This window comes from Marmota flaviventris, chromosome 1 (assembly GCF_047511675.1).
Source record: "Marmota flaviventris isolate mMarFla1 chromosome 1, mMarFla1.hap1, whole genome shotgun sequence".
NCBI classification, from domain to species: Eukaryota; Metazoa; Chordata; class Mammalia; order Rodentia; family Sciuridae; genus Marmota; species Marmota flaviventris.
Genome location: NC_092498.1, coordinates 147,138,953 through 147,155,946, shown reverse-complemented (window position 1 = coordinate 147,155,946; position 16,994 = coordinate 147,138,953). Strand labels below are relative to the sequence as shown.

At 41.8% G+C, this 16,994-nt stretch overlaps 3 protein-coding genes across 4 annotated transcripts; 1 reads left to right on the top strand and 2 right to left on the bottom strand.

The window, feature by feature from the left end:
• Window positions 1-107: 107 nt before the first annotated feature.
• Gatc (glutamyl-tRNA amidotransferase subunit C) lies at window positions 108-8,549 on the bottom strand. Of its 2 annotated transcripts, XM_071617136.1 has the most exons (5): window positions 8,453-8,549; window positions 8,199-8,371; window positions 3,780-3,848; window positions 1,502-1,605; window positions 108-533 (listed from the first exon to the last, which is right to left on the bottom strand). In XM_071617136.1, exons 1-5 carry the CDS (start codon window positions 8,531-8,533, stop codon window positions 430-432), a joined length of 531 nt encoding a protein of 176 aa, XP_071473237.1. In that variant the 5' UTR covers window positions 8,534-8,549; the 3' UTR covers window positions 108-429. The 2 variants fall into 2 exon arrangements, with proteins under 2 accessions (XP_071473237.1, XP_027779028.1); XM_027923227.3 differs by lacking the exon at window positions 3,780-3,848.
• Triap1 (TP53 regulated inhibitor of apoptosis 1) lies at window positions 8,491-10,901 on the top strand. Its single transcript, XM_027923228.2, has 2 exons — window positions 8,491-8,782; window positions 9,928-10,901. The coding sequence occupies exons 1-2, from the start codon at window positions 8,567-8,569 to the stop codon at window positions 10,009-10,011; spliced, it is 300 nt and encodes a 99-aa protein (XP_027779029.1). The 5' UTR covers window positions 8,491-8,566; the 3' UTR covers window positions 10,012-10,901.
• Window positions 10,902-13,995: 3,094 nt separating this feature from the next.
• Window positions 13,996-16,487, bottom strand: Cox6a1 (cytochrome c oxidase subunit 6A1). Its single transcript, XM_027923395.2, has 3 exons — window positions 16,342-16,487; window positions 16,066-16,208; window positions 13,996-14,263 (listed from the first exon to the last, which is right to left on the bottom strand). The coding sequence occupies exons 1-3, from the start codon at window positions 16,448-16,450 to the stop codon at window positions 14,180-14,182; spliced, it is 336 nt and encodes a 111-aa protein (XP_027779196.1). The 5' UTR covers window positions 16,451-16,487; the 3' UTR covers window positions 13,996-14,179.
• Window positions 16,488-16,994: the final 507 nt, after the last annotated feature.

Below are 16,994 nucleotides of genomic sequence, written 5' to 3'. Positions count from 1 at the left end.
AGAAAGTTAGTCCTCTTTTTCTGAATAAGGTGAATACCCAAGAACAAATGTAAGTACAACTGGTAAGGGAAAGATAGATGACAACTCAGGTTGTCACAGTAATCAGATACTGTCTATCAGATTTTTATTAATATTCTACCAGAGTTTTTATATATATATATATATACAAGTTCACTTATATAGTTTGGTAGACAGTTTTTTAGGAGGAAATAATGTTTTCCATACTGAACAGGTCTGCAAGCAAGTACAAGATTGATTTCCTTGGAAGCTGACTTGTTCTTTACCATCAGGAATTCAGTGCCTTGTTTTGGCCAGATTTTTTCCAGTTCTGTCTTCAGAAGAGTCAGATACTAAGAAATGCTTAAACATCCATTTTTTTCAGGTGATTAAAAAAGTGGGAACGATAGGGTTCACAGTAACAAAATACCATCATTGCTCTTCCACATGCTCATGGGGTATCCCCTTCCCAGAATGACTACTCGAGTCTGTTGGGAAGGGCAGTTGTTCACCCAGCTGTGGCAAAGAGATATTACCTGTTTGAAAACAATAGGAAAGAATATTACAGCTGAACCTGCTATCTACCTGGCTCTAGCCAGATCTAACTAATCATTTGTTTTTCATGGAAGTAAGTGTGGCTTCAATCCCATTTTCCTGGGTATCTGAAAGAATTACAGTTATAAGTAAAGCCAAGTTAATGCACACTTTTCAATAAGGAGTAGAGATAGACTGCATTCATTTTGTTCCAACAAGTGGTCTGAAGCAAGGTTTGTTTGGAAGTTAGTACGTATTTGATCAGTAATCATCTGCTAAAGCAATGACAAGTTTATAAAATTTCTTGTCTCTAAGTGAATCAAAGGCATGTTTTAGAATTAGGTCGTAAGTTTGCTAGCCTGCCTTTCTATCCTTGTGGCAACCAGAACTGTCCTAACCTGGATGGTCTTAATGAGTCCCTTGAAGAGGTAACCTCTGCACTGACTAGAGCTGATGTTTTATGTGGAGGCTGCCCAGAACGCTTCTCCCCCAAGAGATGTCCCATTCTCAATTGCCAAAGGGGTGCAGCAGCTCTGAGTACTGACACATATGCACAGGAGATAAAAACACTCAACCTACCCATGATTCTGGATTTTATTGGCCTGGAGTTCTTTTAAAGCTCCTACAGTAAGGTTAAAGATGACAGTCTCCAGGAATATGGCTTGTAGGTATGTTTTATTTGGCCTGCATAGTACTTCATTGTTTTTAATTTGAATTGATTGCCAACAATTAAAATTTTGCAAATATCTTACAAAAATGCCAGATACCCACATTCTCTGGAAAAATGGGCTCACATTCCTGCTTGATGGTCTCAAAAGAAGCAGTGAATGCCAGCTATTTCCTTAGGCAGTGCTTCAGATTTGCCACCCACCATAAACCCCCAGTCCTGTTTTGCTGTTTCCCATTGCTTACTACACCATAGAGTAAGTATGATACCTGGACTCTACTGCCCTCCTAATGCCACACATACCTGGGGGGGCCACAAAATACTCTTCCACCACATGATGGGAGTTTTGCAGTAGTTCTTCAGCACAGTTGCCTTCTGCTATGTTGTCGGATCTCAAGTACAGACATCTACAAAACCCAGAAGCTCAAAGTTACCATTGGAGAGAATGGGGCTTCTAGGGCAGTGGACAAGGTCAAGAACGGGAGAACAAGGGAACAGCATATTCTTGATTTATGGTCACTGCTCCAGGATAAAGGAGCTATGATCAGGAGTAGACCAAATATTTCATCTACAGTTTATAGATTCTCCCAACAACTATGAGGTAAGTGGTAATTAATTTTCAGAATCTATTTTTCTTTGCCACTGGTACAAGGAATTGAACCCAGGGTCTCACGCAAGCTAGACAAGGGCTCTAGCACTGAAATACATCTCCATCTCTTCTTTTTAAATTTAGAGATAGGGTTTTGCTAGTTGCTGAGGCTGGCCTCCAACTTTAGATCCTTCTGCCTCAGCCTCCAGGTCACTGGGATTACAGGTGTGTGCCACTCTGCCTGTCCCTAATGGGATTTGAATTTTGTCACAGAAGGGCAGGAATAACATGAATACCTGGGCAAAGGCTGCCTGTATATGAAGGCTAAGTTAAAAGATTATTTTAGGAAAGGACTAAAAGAATCCTGGCATCCATCCCAGAGCTAGAAACAACAAATATTTACTCATACTACGAGAGTTGGTCTTAATCTATCTTAACTGTGGCCTTGAAGAGTGATCTTATCAGACCTTAAGTTTGTTCAAAAAATGAGGGCTGTGTGTTGGTATTTTTAATGGGATTGTGCATTCATTTAAGACAACTTGGAGAACAAAAATAAAAACCACCCATAAAGGTAACCACTGGACTTTCTTTTTTCTTTTAATATGTCTTTTTTTTTTTTTTTCCCGTGTCATACTGGGGCTTGAAACCCAGGTAAAATGCTTCATGATTGCTGGGAAGATTGAAAATAATGGCATTAAAAATAAGACCAGGGGCTGGGGATATAGCTCAGCTGGTACAGTGCTTGCCTTACATGCACAAGGCCCTGGGTTCAATCCCTAGCAGCCAAAAAAAAAAGTGGTGGGGGGAGGGCTGTGGCTCAGCAGTAGAGTGCTCGCCTCACACGTGTGAGACCATGGGTTCAATCCTCAGCACCATATAAAAATAAATAAGTGAAATAAAGGTATTGTGTCCAACTACAACTAAAAAATAAGTGTTTTAAAAAAATTAGAACTGGGGTAGTGGCTCAGTGGTAGAGCCCTTGTCTAGCACTTGTGAGGCACTGGGTTCAAGTCTCAGCACCATAAATAAATAAAGGTCCATCAACAACTAATAATTTTAAAGAAAAAAAGATCTGATATTGATGGGCCCACATTCCTTGCAGTAAAAAGTGGGTGCTGAAGAAAAAAAGAAGGTGCTGAATGGCATGTTCAATTTTCAGAAAGAGCCAGTAAACCTACTATACCTTGGTCTCCATCACTTATTTGAAGTATTTGAATGTTCTGACAAAGATTCTGCTATCAACAACAGAAGCTTAAAAGCCACTGCTTCCCAACAGGTTTAATAGTAATTGATTTGTTCAGTCATTGGATACAGGTTTCCTATGTAAGTGAGATTCCCAGGAAAACAAAATTCACATCTTTAAATAAATACCACATTTCCACTTAATTACTATTTACAGTGAAGTCATTCCTAATAGATACACACCTCCCCCATTTTCTTCTTCATCATGTGCTAATGAAACCAGCACCTCTTCTAGTGGCACAGCGAACCCCTTCATTTGGCAAATTGCTTAACTTTCCTGTACACCAGGATCTTATTTAAAACAGAAGCAAATGAACTATTCTGGTCTTTATTGTTTTTGTGGTATTGGGGATTGGATGCTGTGCCTCAGGTCAGTTATTGCTTGAGAAAGGTACACTTCCTTTCTCAATTAGAGTTCTACAAGATAAGTTAATATAGGGGCTAGGGTTGTGGCTCAGCGGTAGAGCACTCATCTAGCACGTGTGGGACCCTGGGGTTGATCCCTCAGCACCATGTAAAAAATAAATGAGTGAAATAAAGGTATTGTGTCCAACTATAAAAATAAATATTTTTTTTAAAAAGATAAGTTAATATAAATACTCTTAAGGCATCCATTTTGTGAATAGATTGATTTATTTCCTATGCATCGGGGCTAACATTAGTTATGTACTATTTTTGAAAGAAATGAAGAAAATACTTCATTTTTTTTCTGTGTTCTGATCAGATGAGGAACCCTGGCAGAGTGCTCACCTAGCGCATGCAAGACCCTGGGTTTGATCCTCTGCACCACATAGAAATAAATGAAGGCATTGTATCCAACTACAATTAAAAAAATAAAATAATTAAGAAAAAATTCCCTGCCCACTAAAGCTCCAAAACAAATCACACCAGAAGCTGAGGAAAATACTACTAAAACAACAACAAAAAAAAAAAAAAAAAAACACGGAAAGTGCTGTGACAGCACAGAATAAAGAAAAGTGACTCATTTGTGCTTCTGCTGATCCTTGGGCTAGCTGATGGGCCAGTTCTGCCAAAGCTCTTTTTATTTTTATTCCAGGGGTGGGGGTAGATTAGTAGTGGGGATTGAACCCAGGGATGCTTCACCACTGAAGTACATCCTCATCCCTTTTTTTGTTTTGAGACAGGTTCGCAAGTTACAACATAAGTTGCTCAGAGCATTGTTGAAGTTGCTGAGGCTGGCTTTGAACTCGCAATCCTCTTGCCTCAGCCTCCTGAGCCACTAGGATTATAGGCGTGCACCTAGGGGTAATGAGAAGAGGATTCTCTAGTACCTGTGAAATTCTGAGCCTTTACATCTAAAAACATGTCTTTCAAGGTTGTGATAACTGAGATAATGCATATAAAGTCCCTAACATTAAGCACACTAATGCTTTTTAGCTCAAACCAAATGATATGTTATTAGTATGCAAAGAAATTTCTCTTGGCCAGTCAGGACTTTTACACCTAGTATTGACTATTTCCTAAAACCCTGGTGAATACCTGTCTTCACTTTACCAGGTTCTGTTTCAGATTCAGTCAGTTTGTTCAAAAATTTAAATCCCACAAATATCACATTTAAATAATAATAATTGTTAACCCAAACAATTTAAAATTTATGGAGACAGTGCAGGTCAGTAACAGGCCAAATTGAGATTCCAGCTGCAATTTCCTTGTTATCTTTTTCACAAACTCTAATGGAAATGTAATAGATTATATCCACCCTGTCCTCTTCCCAGCTGCTATGCATTTCTTTACAGTTACACACTGGTGACTTAGGAAACCCTGAATTCTTTGTTCTGTTTTCTTTTAACAACGATATTAGTAAAGAACATTCATTCAGCCAGGTGCAGTGGTGCACACCTGTAATTCCAGCAATTCAGAAGGCTGAAGACAGGAAGGTCACAAGTTGAAGGCCAGTCTCAGCAGTTTAGCAAGGCCCTAAGCAATTTGGGAAGACCCTGTCTCAAAAAGGACTTAGGAGGTGGCTCAGTGGTAAAGTGCCCCTGGGTTCAATCCCCAATACCAAAAAAGAAAAAAAAAAAAATTCATTCAGCGAAAATGGAGTATCTACTCAGTGCTAGGCATTAAAAACATCAGGAGCAAAACCAAATATGCTCCCTGCATGAGCATGAGGAGAGGAGTAGACAATCAACAACCTTCATATAGATGTATAAATACAAGTGATTATCAGCTTATTGAACATCACGAGAGCCACATGTCCTGAAAAAGACCCTAACTCATTATGGTTTGTATCTGGAATGGTCACCTCAAGTTTCATAGTTTCAGGCTGGGACTGTGGCTCAACTGTAGTGCACTTACTTGCCTGGCATGTGTAAGGCACTCAGGGTTTGGTTTTCAGCACCATATATAAATGAATAAAAGATCTATCAACAAGAAAAAAAAAAAATTCATGGTTTTGGGTGGGGTTTTTTTGTTTTGTTTTTTTGTAGGGATTGAATCCAGGATGCTTTTCAAAATAGACTGTTTTTAGCTGGGCACAGTGGCACACATTTCTAATCCTAGCAAATCTGCTCAACTCAGGAAGTTGAGGTAAGAGGGTCAGCAACTTAATGAGTCTCTAAACAATTTAGTGAGAACCTGTAACAAAATAAAAACTAAAAGGGGCTTAGGATGTAGCTCAGTGGTAGACTATCCCTTAGTTAAATCTCCAGTACCCCTTCCCCAACAAAAAAAGAATATTTTTATTTTTAAGTTGTATTAAGAGTTAGCAACAATTGGTGGGTAGAAGCTATATCCTTTTTGTATTCACAAGCCAGTTTGTCAATGACCTACCCCCGAAAATTGTACTACACTACTTCACTAGGTATTATTCTTCCCCCTTAGGCCTTTATGTTTGGGGTCCCTGGTATAAAATATATATAGTATAAAGTTTCCTTCCACATTCCCACCTTTTTTTTTTTTTTAAAAAAGACCAGTTTCCTGTGTTGCCTAGGCTGACCCTGAACTAGATTCAAGCAAAGCCCTAGCCTTAGCCTCTGGAGTAGCTGGGAGTACAGTGTTGGCCACCACATCCAAGTTCCTGTTTCCTTTAAAACTGGTTAACAGTATTTCTTGTATAAAGAATATATAGAATATAAAAATAGGTTACATAAAAGCATCAAATACTCTAATTTTTGGCCTTTTTATTGAATGTATCTTGGGGACTTTTTTTTTTTTTTTAAATACTAGGGAGATTGAACCCAGGGGAACTTAACCACTGAGTTACATCCCCAGCCCCTTTTATTTTGAGACAGGGTCTCATTAAATTACTTAGGACCTCACTAAGTAGCTGATACTGGCCTTCAACTTGCAATCTTCTTGCCTCAGCCTCCTGAGCCATGCACTACTACATCTGGCTCCTTTTTCTCTTTGGGGACAGGGTCTCACTAGGTTGCCTAGGCTGGCCTCTATCTTGTGATTCTCCTGCTTCACTCTCCCCAGTCACTAGGATTATAGGTGTGCACAACCGCACCTGGCTTATTTTAATTTTTTTTCTTTTTCAGGTCCTGGGGATAGAACCAGGGGCCCTTACCCCTGAGCTACATCCCAGCACCCCTGCTTTTTTCTTTTTAATTTGAGACAGGGTCTTGCTAAGTTGCCCAGGTTGGCCTCTAACTTCCAATCCTCCTGCCTCAGCCTATCAAGTAGCTGGTACTACAGGTGTGCACCACCATGCCTAGCTTTCCTTGGAGACATTTCCATATACACAGTTACTTGACTTATATGCTGATAATATGTCATATAAATAACATGTTTCTTTTTTTAGGGAGGTAGTGGGTATTGAACCCAGGGGCATTCCACCACTGAACCACATCCCCAGCCTCATTTTTGAGGTAGGGTCTGACTAAGTTGCTGAGGCTTGCTTAGAATTTGTGACCCTCCAGCCTCACCCTCCCAAATAACTGAGATATCAGGCAAGCACCACTCTGCCCAGCTAGTTAAGTTACATTATTTTGAACAACTGCCAAATATTACATTGTATGATGATGTATTTGTTATTTATTTAGGTTGTTTATGGGTTTGGCTTGGTTTGGGGTGTTATAAACAGTTTTGCAGTGGACACTGTGCATTTTTATTTTTTTCTTTCCCACCCCCTGCCACCAACTGGGAGTTAAACCCAGGGCTTCCCAAGTGCTCTACCTTGGAGCTAGATTCCCAACTCTTTGCATCTGTATCTTGATGGACTTTCACATATCTTTCCATAAGAAAACATCAGGTCAATTTGTACATTGTACATTTAAATTTTTGAAACAGTAATAACACTAATCAAGGCAGAAAATTAGCTCACATTGTAATAATTAGAGACATAAATCAACAAAATATAAAATGTTGGCTAGGGAGAAAGCTCAGTGGTAAAGCACTGGCCTAGCATGCATGAGGCCCATCACCACATAAATATCACAACAACAAAAAAGATTATATATGTAAAAAATAAAATGTCAAGGAAACAAAAGGATAAAGAGTGAGCGGTTGGAAGGAGAGAGCAGTTGCAGCGGTGAGGAAAGGCTCTCTTAGAAGAGCTGAGAATCAAGTGCCGAGAAGGAGAATGCTATGCAACGGGTGGGGACAAATGCAAAGATCCCAGGGACGGAATGAACTTGACTTAGTGGGAAAGCAGTTAAGGAAGCCAGTGTGTTTTAATCCCAGCGGCTCAGGAGGCTCGCAAGTAGACAGCCTTGGCAATTTAACAAGGCCCTGAGCACCTTAGCCAGACCCTTTTTTTGAAAAAGGGATATTTTTTGAAAATAACAAAGTGCTGGGATTGTTGCTAAGTGGTTAGAGCCCCTGGAGTTAAATCTCTAGTAGCAAAAAAAAAAAAAAATACAAAATACAAAATAAAGCCGGAGCGGGACGGTGTATAGAGAGGGAGGGACTAGTATGTCAGATTGGTTAGGCAAGGACTAATGTAGGGACTGAAAGGTGATGATGATTAACAAGCAGTTCGGATTTCGCCCCTCCGTACGCTGGGAGGACTCGTGGATTCTAAATGGGAGTGACAGGATCCATAATAAACAAAGCGAAGAACGAAGCCACTTACCAGCGGGGTGACAGTGGGCAAACTCCCAATCGCGCTACAGCTCTTTCACCCTCTGAAACGGCACATTAACCGCCGCCACAGACCGCTGTGAAGGCCCACAGTCAAGCCTTCGGAAACCGCAGCGACTTTACCTGTCCTCCAGTACCGACTCCATGGGCTCTACCCCGTCAGTGTCCACCGCGCGGAGCCGGTCAGCGAAGGCGACGGCTTTCTCCAGCCGCACCACCGCCTCGCGGCTGCCGAAGTCCACCAGCGCTAGACGTTCCAGGTGCTCAATCACGTCGGCCGTGATCCGCCCGCTTCCCTGGGGATATGGAAGGGACGTGGATCACGGAGAGGCCTAGGCCATCTCTCAGCCGCCCTCCTAGACGCCCCTGGCCTTTACCTGAGAATCCGCCTGGCAGGTGAAGCCCCGGCGCCCGCCCAGCGGGACCCGAAGAGCCAGCCACACCGCCCTCGCCCACATTTCTTCCCTTTTCGGCCCCCGTAGTGCGCCCAAATGAACTGCCCAGCGACACGTTTAAGAGTGATGACATCAGAGTGCGCCTCCGTCGCCTCCGCCATAGCCATGAACAGCGTCGGGGAGGCTTGCACCGACATGAAGCGCGAGTACGACCAGTGCTTCAATCGCTGGTTTGCCGAAAAGTTCCTCAAGGGAGACGGCTCCGGGGATCCGTGCACCGACCTCTTCAAGCGCTACCAGCAGTGCGTGCAGGTGAGCCGCACCCGAGTCCTGGTCTACCCCTAGGCCCCGCGTTCTCCGCTGTGTCCCCAGCCACAAGCCTCGCGTCTGACGGACGTTGGCATCAGGAGGGTGGAAGAAAGCCGCAGTGAGGCCGGTGGCAGCAGCCCTCTCCCCTACCATCACCACTGAGTCCCCCGAATGTCTCTCCGGTTCAACGTTTTTGCAATGCTTTACTTTTTACGGAGCACAGTACATTCGTTGGTTCATTTTTTAGGTGCTCTTCCTGAACTTGCAAAATGGCCACAGTTATCTGTATTTTATATGTGGGAAACTAACACTCAGAAGCGTAAATTAATTGGCTTAAGTTCACTAGTACTAGGTTTCCGTGATTCTTTTGCCCGTGGCGCACCTTTCCACTGTTACTGTAGGGTGGGCCAGGTGGTTACCGTCTTCTGGCCTGTTCCACGCTATGGAGGATCCCGTTGTTTTCGTATAATTCCTTCCTTGGCCTGTTTTTCGGACCGGTTACTAACTGGAGCTAATAAAGCTTCATTCTTGCGCAAGGGGCGTATAAGTGCTCTGCATTGTAAAAAACAGCCCTGGGAAAAGCATTTCCCTAAATTAACCTAAAATATCCTTCTGTTATTCCACCAGGGAGTTGCTGCCTTTACCCTATTTTCAGATGAGGACAGTGAGGCTGGCAAAGCCAGTAAGCCCTGGAATCCAGATTTGAACTCATGTCTATCACTAAAATAGTGGGGATGGCATTTGTCAGATTTCACTTCTGAATTTTGAATTTTAACGGTTCCCTTCGCAACTCCTTTTGAATCTCTCTGTTCTTACACTTGCTTTCTTTATAATGGTAATGTTAAAAAAGTATGTCATTTGAATCTTGGGTTGTGAGTCTATGTAGTTCATTCTTTTTTTTTTTTTTTTAATGTTTATTTTCTAGTTGTAGTTGGACAGGATACCTCTATTTCATTTATTTTTATGTGGTGCTGAGAATCGAATTTGGGGCCTCACACATGCTAGGCAAAAGCTCCACCACTGAGCCACAACCCCAGCCCCTATGTAGTTCATTCTGATTTTACCTTTGTGGCAACACATTTTATTTACAAAGTTTTGATTTTAAGTTTCCTATACAACTTTATAATGTATTTTCTTTTTTCCATCAGAAAGCAATAAAAGAGAAAGAGATTCCTATTGAAGGACTGGAGTTCATGGGCCATGGCAAAGAAAAGCCTGAAAACTCTTCTTGATATTAACTGTCACCTTGAAAATGGATCCCTGTATCAGGAAATTGAGGACTCTGGATTTTGTCAACTAAGGCTGTGAAGATAGCTGTAGGATTCAATTAATATAGGAGGAAATTGTTTCATTTCTTCTCTATTGATGTTTTCCTCTCACTTGTAAAAGATGATGAACCACCACTCTGCTTTGAGATGATTTCTCACTTGATCTGGCATCTTCCAGAACCTCAGTGGGCTAAAACTGAACAGTTTCTTGGGATTATGGTTGCAATACCTGGTCTGAAATCAGCTTTAAATATATCTTGTATATAAATTATTGATAAACTAGTCAAGATGAGCAGGGTTGCCTGACTTCTTGGTTTTGCTGCAAAGGACATTAGGTACATTGTACTGGGGTCGTTGTTCATGAAAACAATTGGTTAGGACTTCTTTCTTCTCTCAGGGAGCTAATGCTTTAAAAAAGGGATCCAGGCACAACAGTTTCATCCAGTTTATTTTTATAACAGTTGAAAAAGATTGCTGGTGGCCTGGGTAAGCAAAGAGGAAGACATTCTTTAACAGTTCCCTGCCTTAATAAGAGGTGTCCAATTAAGACATGAAAGCTTCAAGAATGTTAAAATGAACACCATTTCAGAGCTCACAGCATAGTTCTGGAATTACGTTACTTGGAGTTGCTATGGCAAAAGAATCCAAACTACAAAAATTTGTTATTGCCAGTTATCAACCCAAGTTAATGAATTAAGTCAACCTGCATATCATAAAAATGTCAAAATGCTGCATCTGGTTAAATGGAGGGGAAAGGTGCTTTCTTCATTTGCCTTGTTTGCCCACCCTGCCCTATATATAATGTCTGTAATCATGATGATGAAATAAATTTTAACATTTAGTTTTTATCATTATTTGCCCCTGGAATTCAAGTGTACTTTATGGAATACCTTTTACTTTGTTACCCTACATAATCTCATATATACACTGAAGAGGTTTGTGCTTTATAATTTAAAGCTGAAGAAAAAAATGAGAATTAGCTGGTGTGGTGGCACAGCCTATAATCCCAGTTACTTGGGAGGCTGAGGTGAGAAGTTTGCAAATTTGAGGCCAGATTGGGCAACTTAGTGAAACACTAATCTTAATTAAAAATTTTTTAAAAGGGCTGGGTGCAGTGGTGCACACCTATAATCCCAGCAGCTTGGGAGACTGAAGCAGGAGGATCGTGAATTCAAAGCCAACCTCAGCAAAAGCAAGGCTCTAAGCAACTCAGTGAGACCTTATCTCTAAATAAAATTTAAAAAACAGGGCTGGTGATGTAGCTCAGTGGTAGAGCATTTGCCTAGCATGTGTGAGGCCCTGGGTGGAATTTCACAATTCTGAAAAAAAGAAAAAGTGAAGATTTGTCTAACTTAGGTAATATGGTGTAGAACCGTGTAGAGGTGAGGTATAGAAACCTCACTTTTTCCAAAAAATTTATATCATAGTAGTCTACACAAAATTTTCTTATTTTTGGTACTGAAGATTGAAACCAGGGGTACTTAACCTCTGAACCACATCCCTAACCCTATTTTGAGACAAAGTCTGCTAAATTGCTTAGGGCCTTGCTCAGTTGCTTAGGCTGGTATTGAATTTGTGATCCTGCTGAAAAAGGATCCAACTCAGCCTCCTGAGATGCTGGAATTACAGGTATATACCACCATACCCCACCACACTTTCTTAAAATAAATTTGTATTTCATTACCAGAAAATGTCAGGAACAGATGATTATTTACATACTCTAGAAAGTAATGTAATCCCCACAAATACCTATCTTGAAGAATTTGGTTTATTATTATATGCCCAAAGATAGTATGAAGTTGATTTTCAGAAGGCCTAAATTCTGTTTTTTTCTCCACTTGACCAATTAGAACTTCATATTTAATGTGACTGGCCCTTAATGTCATTTCAAAACATATTATAGAAAAAATAGAAAGGACTGGGGATGTAGCCCAATGAAGTGCCCCTGGGTTCAATCCTTAGTACCACTAAATGTATATATGTATGTGTATACATATATATATGTGTATGTATCTATCTATATTGGATATATACATACATGTTTACTTATTTGTTACTCAGTTAAGGAAAGCCTGACAGCAAGCTGAAATTAAGTACTGTTAAGTACTTCTATCCTAAATTCAGACTGGCTACTAGCACAACAGCTTTGTAAGAACTGAGTGCGGCCAAGTGTGGTGGTGCATTATCTGTAATCCCAGTGGCTTAGGAGGCAGAGGCAGGAAAATCGTGAATTCAAAGCCAGCCTCAGCAATTTAGCGAGGAGCTAAGCAACTCAGTGAGACCCTGTCTCTAAATAAAATTCAAAATAGGGCTGGGGATTTGGCTCAATGGTTGAGTGCCCTGAGTTCAATCCCCAATACCAAAAAAAAGGAACTGAGTGCAAGATGGTATATCACAAAATGCAAATATGATTCCTTTTTTTCTTTTTTGCAGTACTGGGGATTGAATCCAGTGGTGTTGTAATACTGAACTATATCTCCAGTCTTTTTATTTTTCATTTTGATACAGGGTTCACACTAAGCAGCCTAGACTGGCCTCAAACTTGCAATCAATCCTGTCTCAGCATCCTGAGTAGCTGGGATTACAGGTATTCGCCACAGCATATATTATCACTGATTGCCAAAACAGATCTGTTAAGAATTCTTTGCTGGGTGTAGTGGCACACACCTGTAATCCTAGTGAATAGGAGACTGAGGCAGGTGAATCACAAGTTTGAAGCCAACCTCAGCAGATTTAGTGAGCCCTAAGCAACTTGGGGAGACCCTGTCCCAAAAAAATTACAGGGCTGGGGGTATGGCTCAGTGACAAGGCACCCTGGGTTCAATTCCCAGTACCAAAAACAAGCAAACAAAAACCAAAACAATCCTTCAAGTTGCATGTGCCAATAGTTCCATCCACTGGGGTGCTGAGGCAGAATTGTTTAAGCCTAGGAGCTTGAGACCAGCCTGGGCAACATAGCAAGATCCCATCTCAAGAAACTTCTTTGATGTATATTTAAAAGCTTATCATATTCAAATTATTGTTAAGTCTAAAATATCCCCATATTAATAGCTTTCTTGCTTCATGGACACATTCTGGCAAAAGGAATATTTAAATTGCTACTCAAAAAATAATTCTGACTGTTCCTTATCCTATTTTGACTTCATCTTCTCCAGATGTGACTCTAACTACCTCAGCTACTTTAAAAGTTTTCAATTTTGATGATAAATTTATCACCCTTTCAAGGCAATTTTGTAACTATTACTATTTCTAATTCTTTTTAAAAAATATATATTTTAGTTGTGGATGGACATGTTTGTTTTACTTATTTTTATGTGGTGCTGAGGATCAAACCCAGTGCCTCATACATGCTAGGCTAGTGCTACACCACTGAGCTACAGCCCCAGCCCTGTTTCTCCTCATTCTTAATGGTTATGGGATCATTTTGATTTCAGAAATAAATAAAGCCAAGACTACCAAGCAGAAATGTGTCCCACTGACTGTATTTCTAAAGGTTTCTGGCCTTTCCAACCTTGAAGATGCTAAATCTTAACCCCAAGAGGAAAACAACTCCTCTGAAGAAAATTTTCCAACCATGCAGAGGATTCTGCACCAAATGCTTTGGACTAGGACATGAGAAAGCTGAAACCCAGAGGAAGCACCTCCTACTGAATCGCAGGTATCTCAAGTATAAACTGCAGTCAATCTGCTGGCCATTAAATGTCTTGGCACCCCCAGTCTGTCAGGAACCTCTCTTAATACTTCATTAGCTCTGGTGCTCTGTACACTGGTCCCTTGGCTTTATCTACCCTAGGCACAAGAAACCAAGAATCTGTTATAGTTATTTAGTGAGGTGAACTGGATCTTAAATACTATCAAAAGCAGACATAGACCTTCACTGCAGAAACAGAAATAACAATAATGTTAATTTCTAAGAAAAAATAAAGAATGTACTTTCACTCAAGGCAATTTAAGTTTAAGTTATTTATTTAAGCCATCTCCTGCCTCAAAGGGATGGAAAATCAGTATAATGGTCATCAATTGATGAATGTAAGGTGAACTTAAGGTCCCATATACTTTTCTGGTCTTCATGCAGAGTAATGGTCCAAACCAGTGCTGTGGTCCCCAGTGCCTGAGTAATGGTCCAGATGCTCTATTCATCTTCATAGCCAGTTGGAAGTGGATTCACATGAGGATTATGGAATAGAGTATGGTTACCATCTCCCCAGGGGAAGGGCTGTGAAATGAAGATGTCAATTAGATACTTCCAGAGAACAGTTCAGAAAGAATACTGCCATGAACTACTTAGAACACGGTAACATACAAAAAGCAAAAGAAAAATGGAAAGTAAGTCCTTTATTAGCGTATTTCAACATTCCCATAATTTAAGAGAGCTCCTATAATGACCGTGGGGGGGAGGGGTCTTTTTTTTTTTTTCTTCAGTACCAGGGATTAAACTCAGGGGTGTTTTACCACTGGGCCATATTCCCAGGCCTTTTAAATTTTTTTATTTTGAGACAGTCTCACTAAATTGCTCAGGCTGGCCTCTAACCAACTTGAGATCATCCTGCCTCAGCCTCCCAAGTAGCTGGGATTGTAAGTGTGCACCACCACACCTGGCCCAGGGGCCATTCTTAAAATAGACAATAGAAAAAGAGTGCTCAAGTTAGTTGTTACAAGACTCTCCCTGGTAACTAGTATATCCAGTGCTAGATTTTTTTTTTTTTTTAAGTATTTATTTTTTAGTTGTAGTTGGACACAATATCTTTATTTTATTTATTTTTATGTGGTGCTGAGGATCGAACCCAGGGCCTCACACGTGCTAGGTGAGCACTCTATCACTGAGCCACAATCCCACTCCTCCAGTGCTAGATTTGTGAAAGTGTAATCTTTAAACCTGGCATGGTAATGCATGCCTATAATCCCCCAACTACTAAGGAGTTGGAGAAAGGAAGTTTTGTTCGTTGTTGTTATTTTATGGGGGGGCGGAGGGAGAACCCAGGAGCCCCTTTATTTTTTAATTTTGAGACATGGCTTCACTAAATTGCTGAGTCTGGCATCAAACTTGCAATGCTCTTGCCTCAGCCTCCCAAGTGTCTAGGATTACAAGCATATATCAGTGGAATCAGAAGATTTCTTGAGCCCATGAGTTTGAGAACAGCCTGGGTTATGCAGTGAGACCCTGTCTTGGGTGAGGAGGAAAAAAGTCAGGTTGGGATATAACTCAGTGGTAGAGCACTTAAATAGTATGTGTGAGGCCTTGGGTTCCTTCCCAGTATTGCAGAAAAGTAAAGAAAGAAAAAGTGTAGTTCTCAAATCGCCTGTATCAGAATGGTACAGTGGAGGAGATACTTATTTAAATAAGATTTTATGCTCTATCCCAGACCTAAAACACTCTCTGGACTGGGAAACTACAAACCACCCTCAATTACTTTGCTCACCACATTTGAAAAGCATGACTCTAGAGCAATGGTTTCCAGCCCAGGGTGGTTTTTGCCCCTCCAGGGTACACGGGGTAGTATTTGGAGACATTGGGGGATGAACAGTACTGCCATCTAGTGGATAGTGCCCAAGGATGATGTTAAACAAATGACTGCCATAGTTGAATAGCCAAAGGGAAAACAAAATAGGTATTGTAGGGGGTAGAGGAAGCTATCAGTCTCTTTATTATGAAGGTAGCACCTGGCAGATGCTCAGATTTTAGAAAGCTGAGCTATGTTCAGACCTTGCCACTCCATAAAGGTTTCCCAAATCTCCCAAGTTTTATGCAACAAACAGCTGTTTCATAGAACTACAGAACGCAAAACGTTGGATGCATCAGAAAAAAGGAAACCTGAAGGGCACTCACAGTTATGACCTTGGAAACAAATGACATGACCCCAAACAGTTTCCCTTCCATGAAATGGGAGCATATAAGTATTCTGATTGCGACAATTAGACGAAAAACTGTACACGCCAGGCACCCACGCTTTTAGAGCATAAAGAACTTATACTAGGGCACACGCAATGAAAAGAGAACGGACAACTGCAAGGGCGTACCTTGGTTCTGATGCGGAGATGGGGATAGGCGATGAACTCGGGTCTCTCGTGCTCTCCATGGTGCGATTTGAGGAAAACATTCAGCATGCTCACTCCCACCCCCGGGAGCGCCACGAAGTAAGTAAGGGCCCTCCACATGCGAGCTGCAAAGGGGTCACAACCGCTGAGCCCTGGCAGACCTGCCCGGATATCATTCTCCCTCCCCCAAGGTCACAGTCCCGCCCCGCGACGGTAGTGTGGGGATGCGGCACGTCCCGCCGACCCCAACCCCAGTACCTGAGCCCTCTTCGCCGTGGGCGCCACTCGACATAGGCCGCCCCACCTGTGGGCGAGACCGACCCAGCAGTCTAGAAAGGCGGGACGCAGATACAGCCGCCGCCACCATTTTGACCAGGACTACCAGAGAGCCGGAAGCGGAAGAGGAAAAGAGCCTTGAGGGCGGGACCAAGACCTAAAACACAAGTTCCTATTGGACGACACCTCTCAATGGCATTAACCGAGCCCGAGGACCCTGCGCGCTATCATCCCCACGAAGGAGTACCTTGTCAAAATCCTCCGAGTCGCCGAGTCCAACAGAGCATGCGCTCTGCCGATTCCTCTAGGATGCGCCCTCTCTTCTAACGCATGCGTGTTCCTTCCAGTCTCCTTGCGGTCCCACCTTGGGAACGCAGAAGGGAAGTTCGAACGCGGCTCCCGCACTCTCTGGTCGCTGTCTTAGTGGAAGTCCATGGACAGCAACTGGAAGTTCCAAGCGCAGACCACCGTGTCCAAAATGCCATTCCTCTTACTCGCCTTCTTCTGACGGCGTTTTTTTTTTTTTTTTTAATGGCATCTGACACCATCATCACTGTCATCGTTATCCCAGTGTTTTCTCTGAGTCCCCCCCCCCCCACTGGAATATAAATTCTGTGCTATCAAGCGTTTGCCGT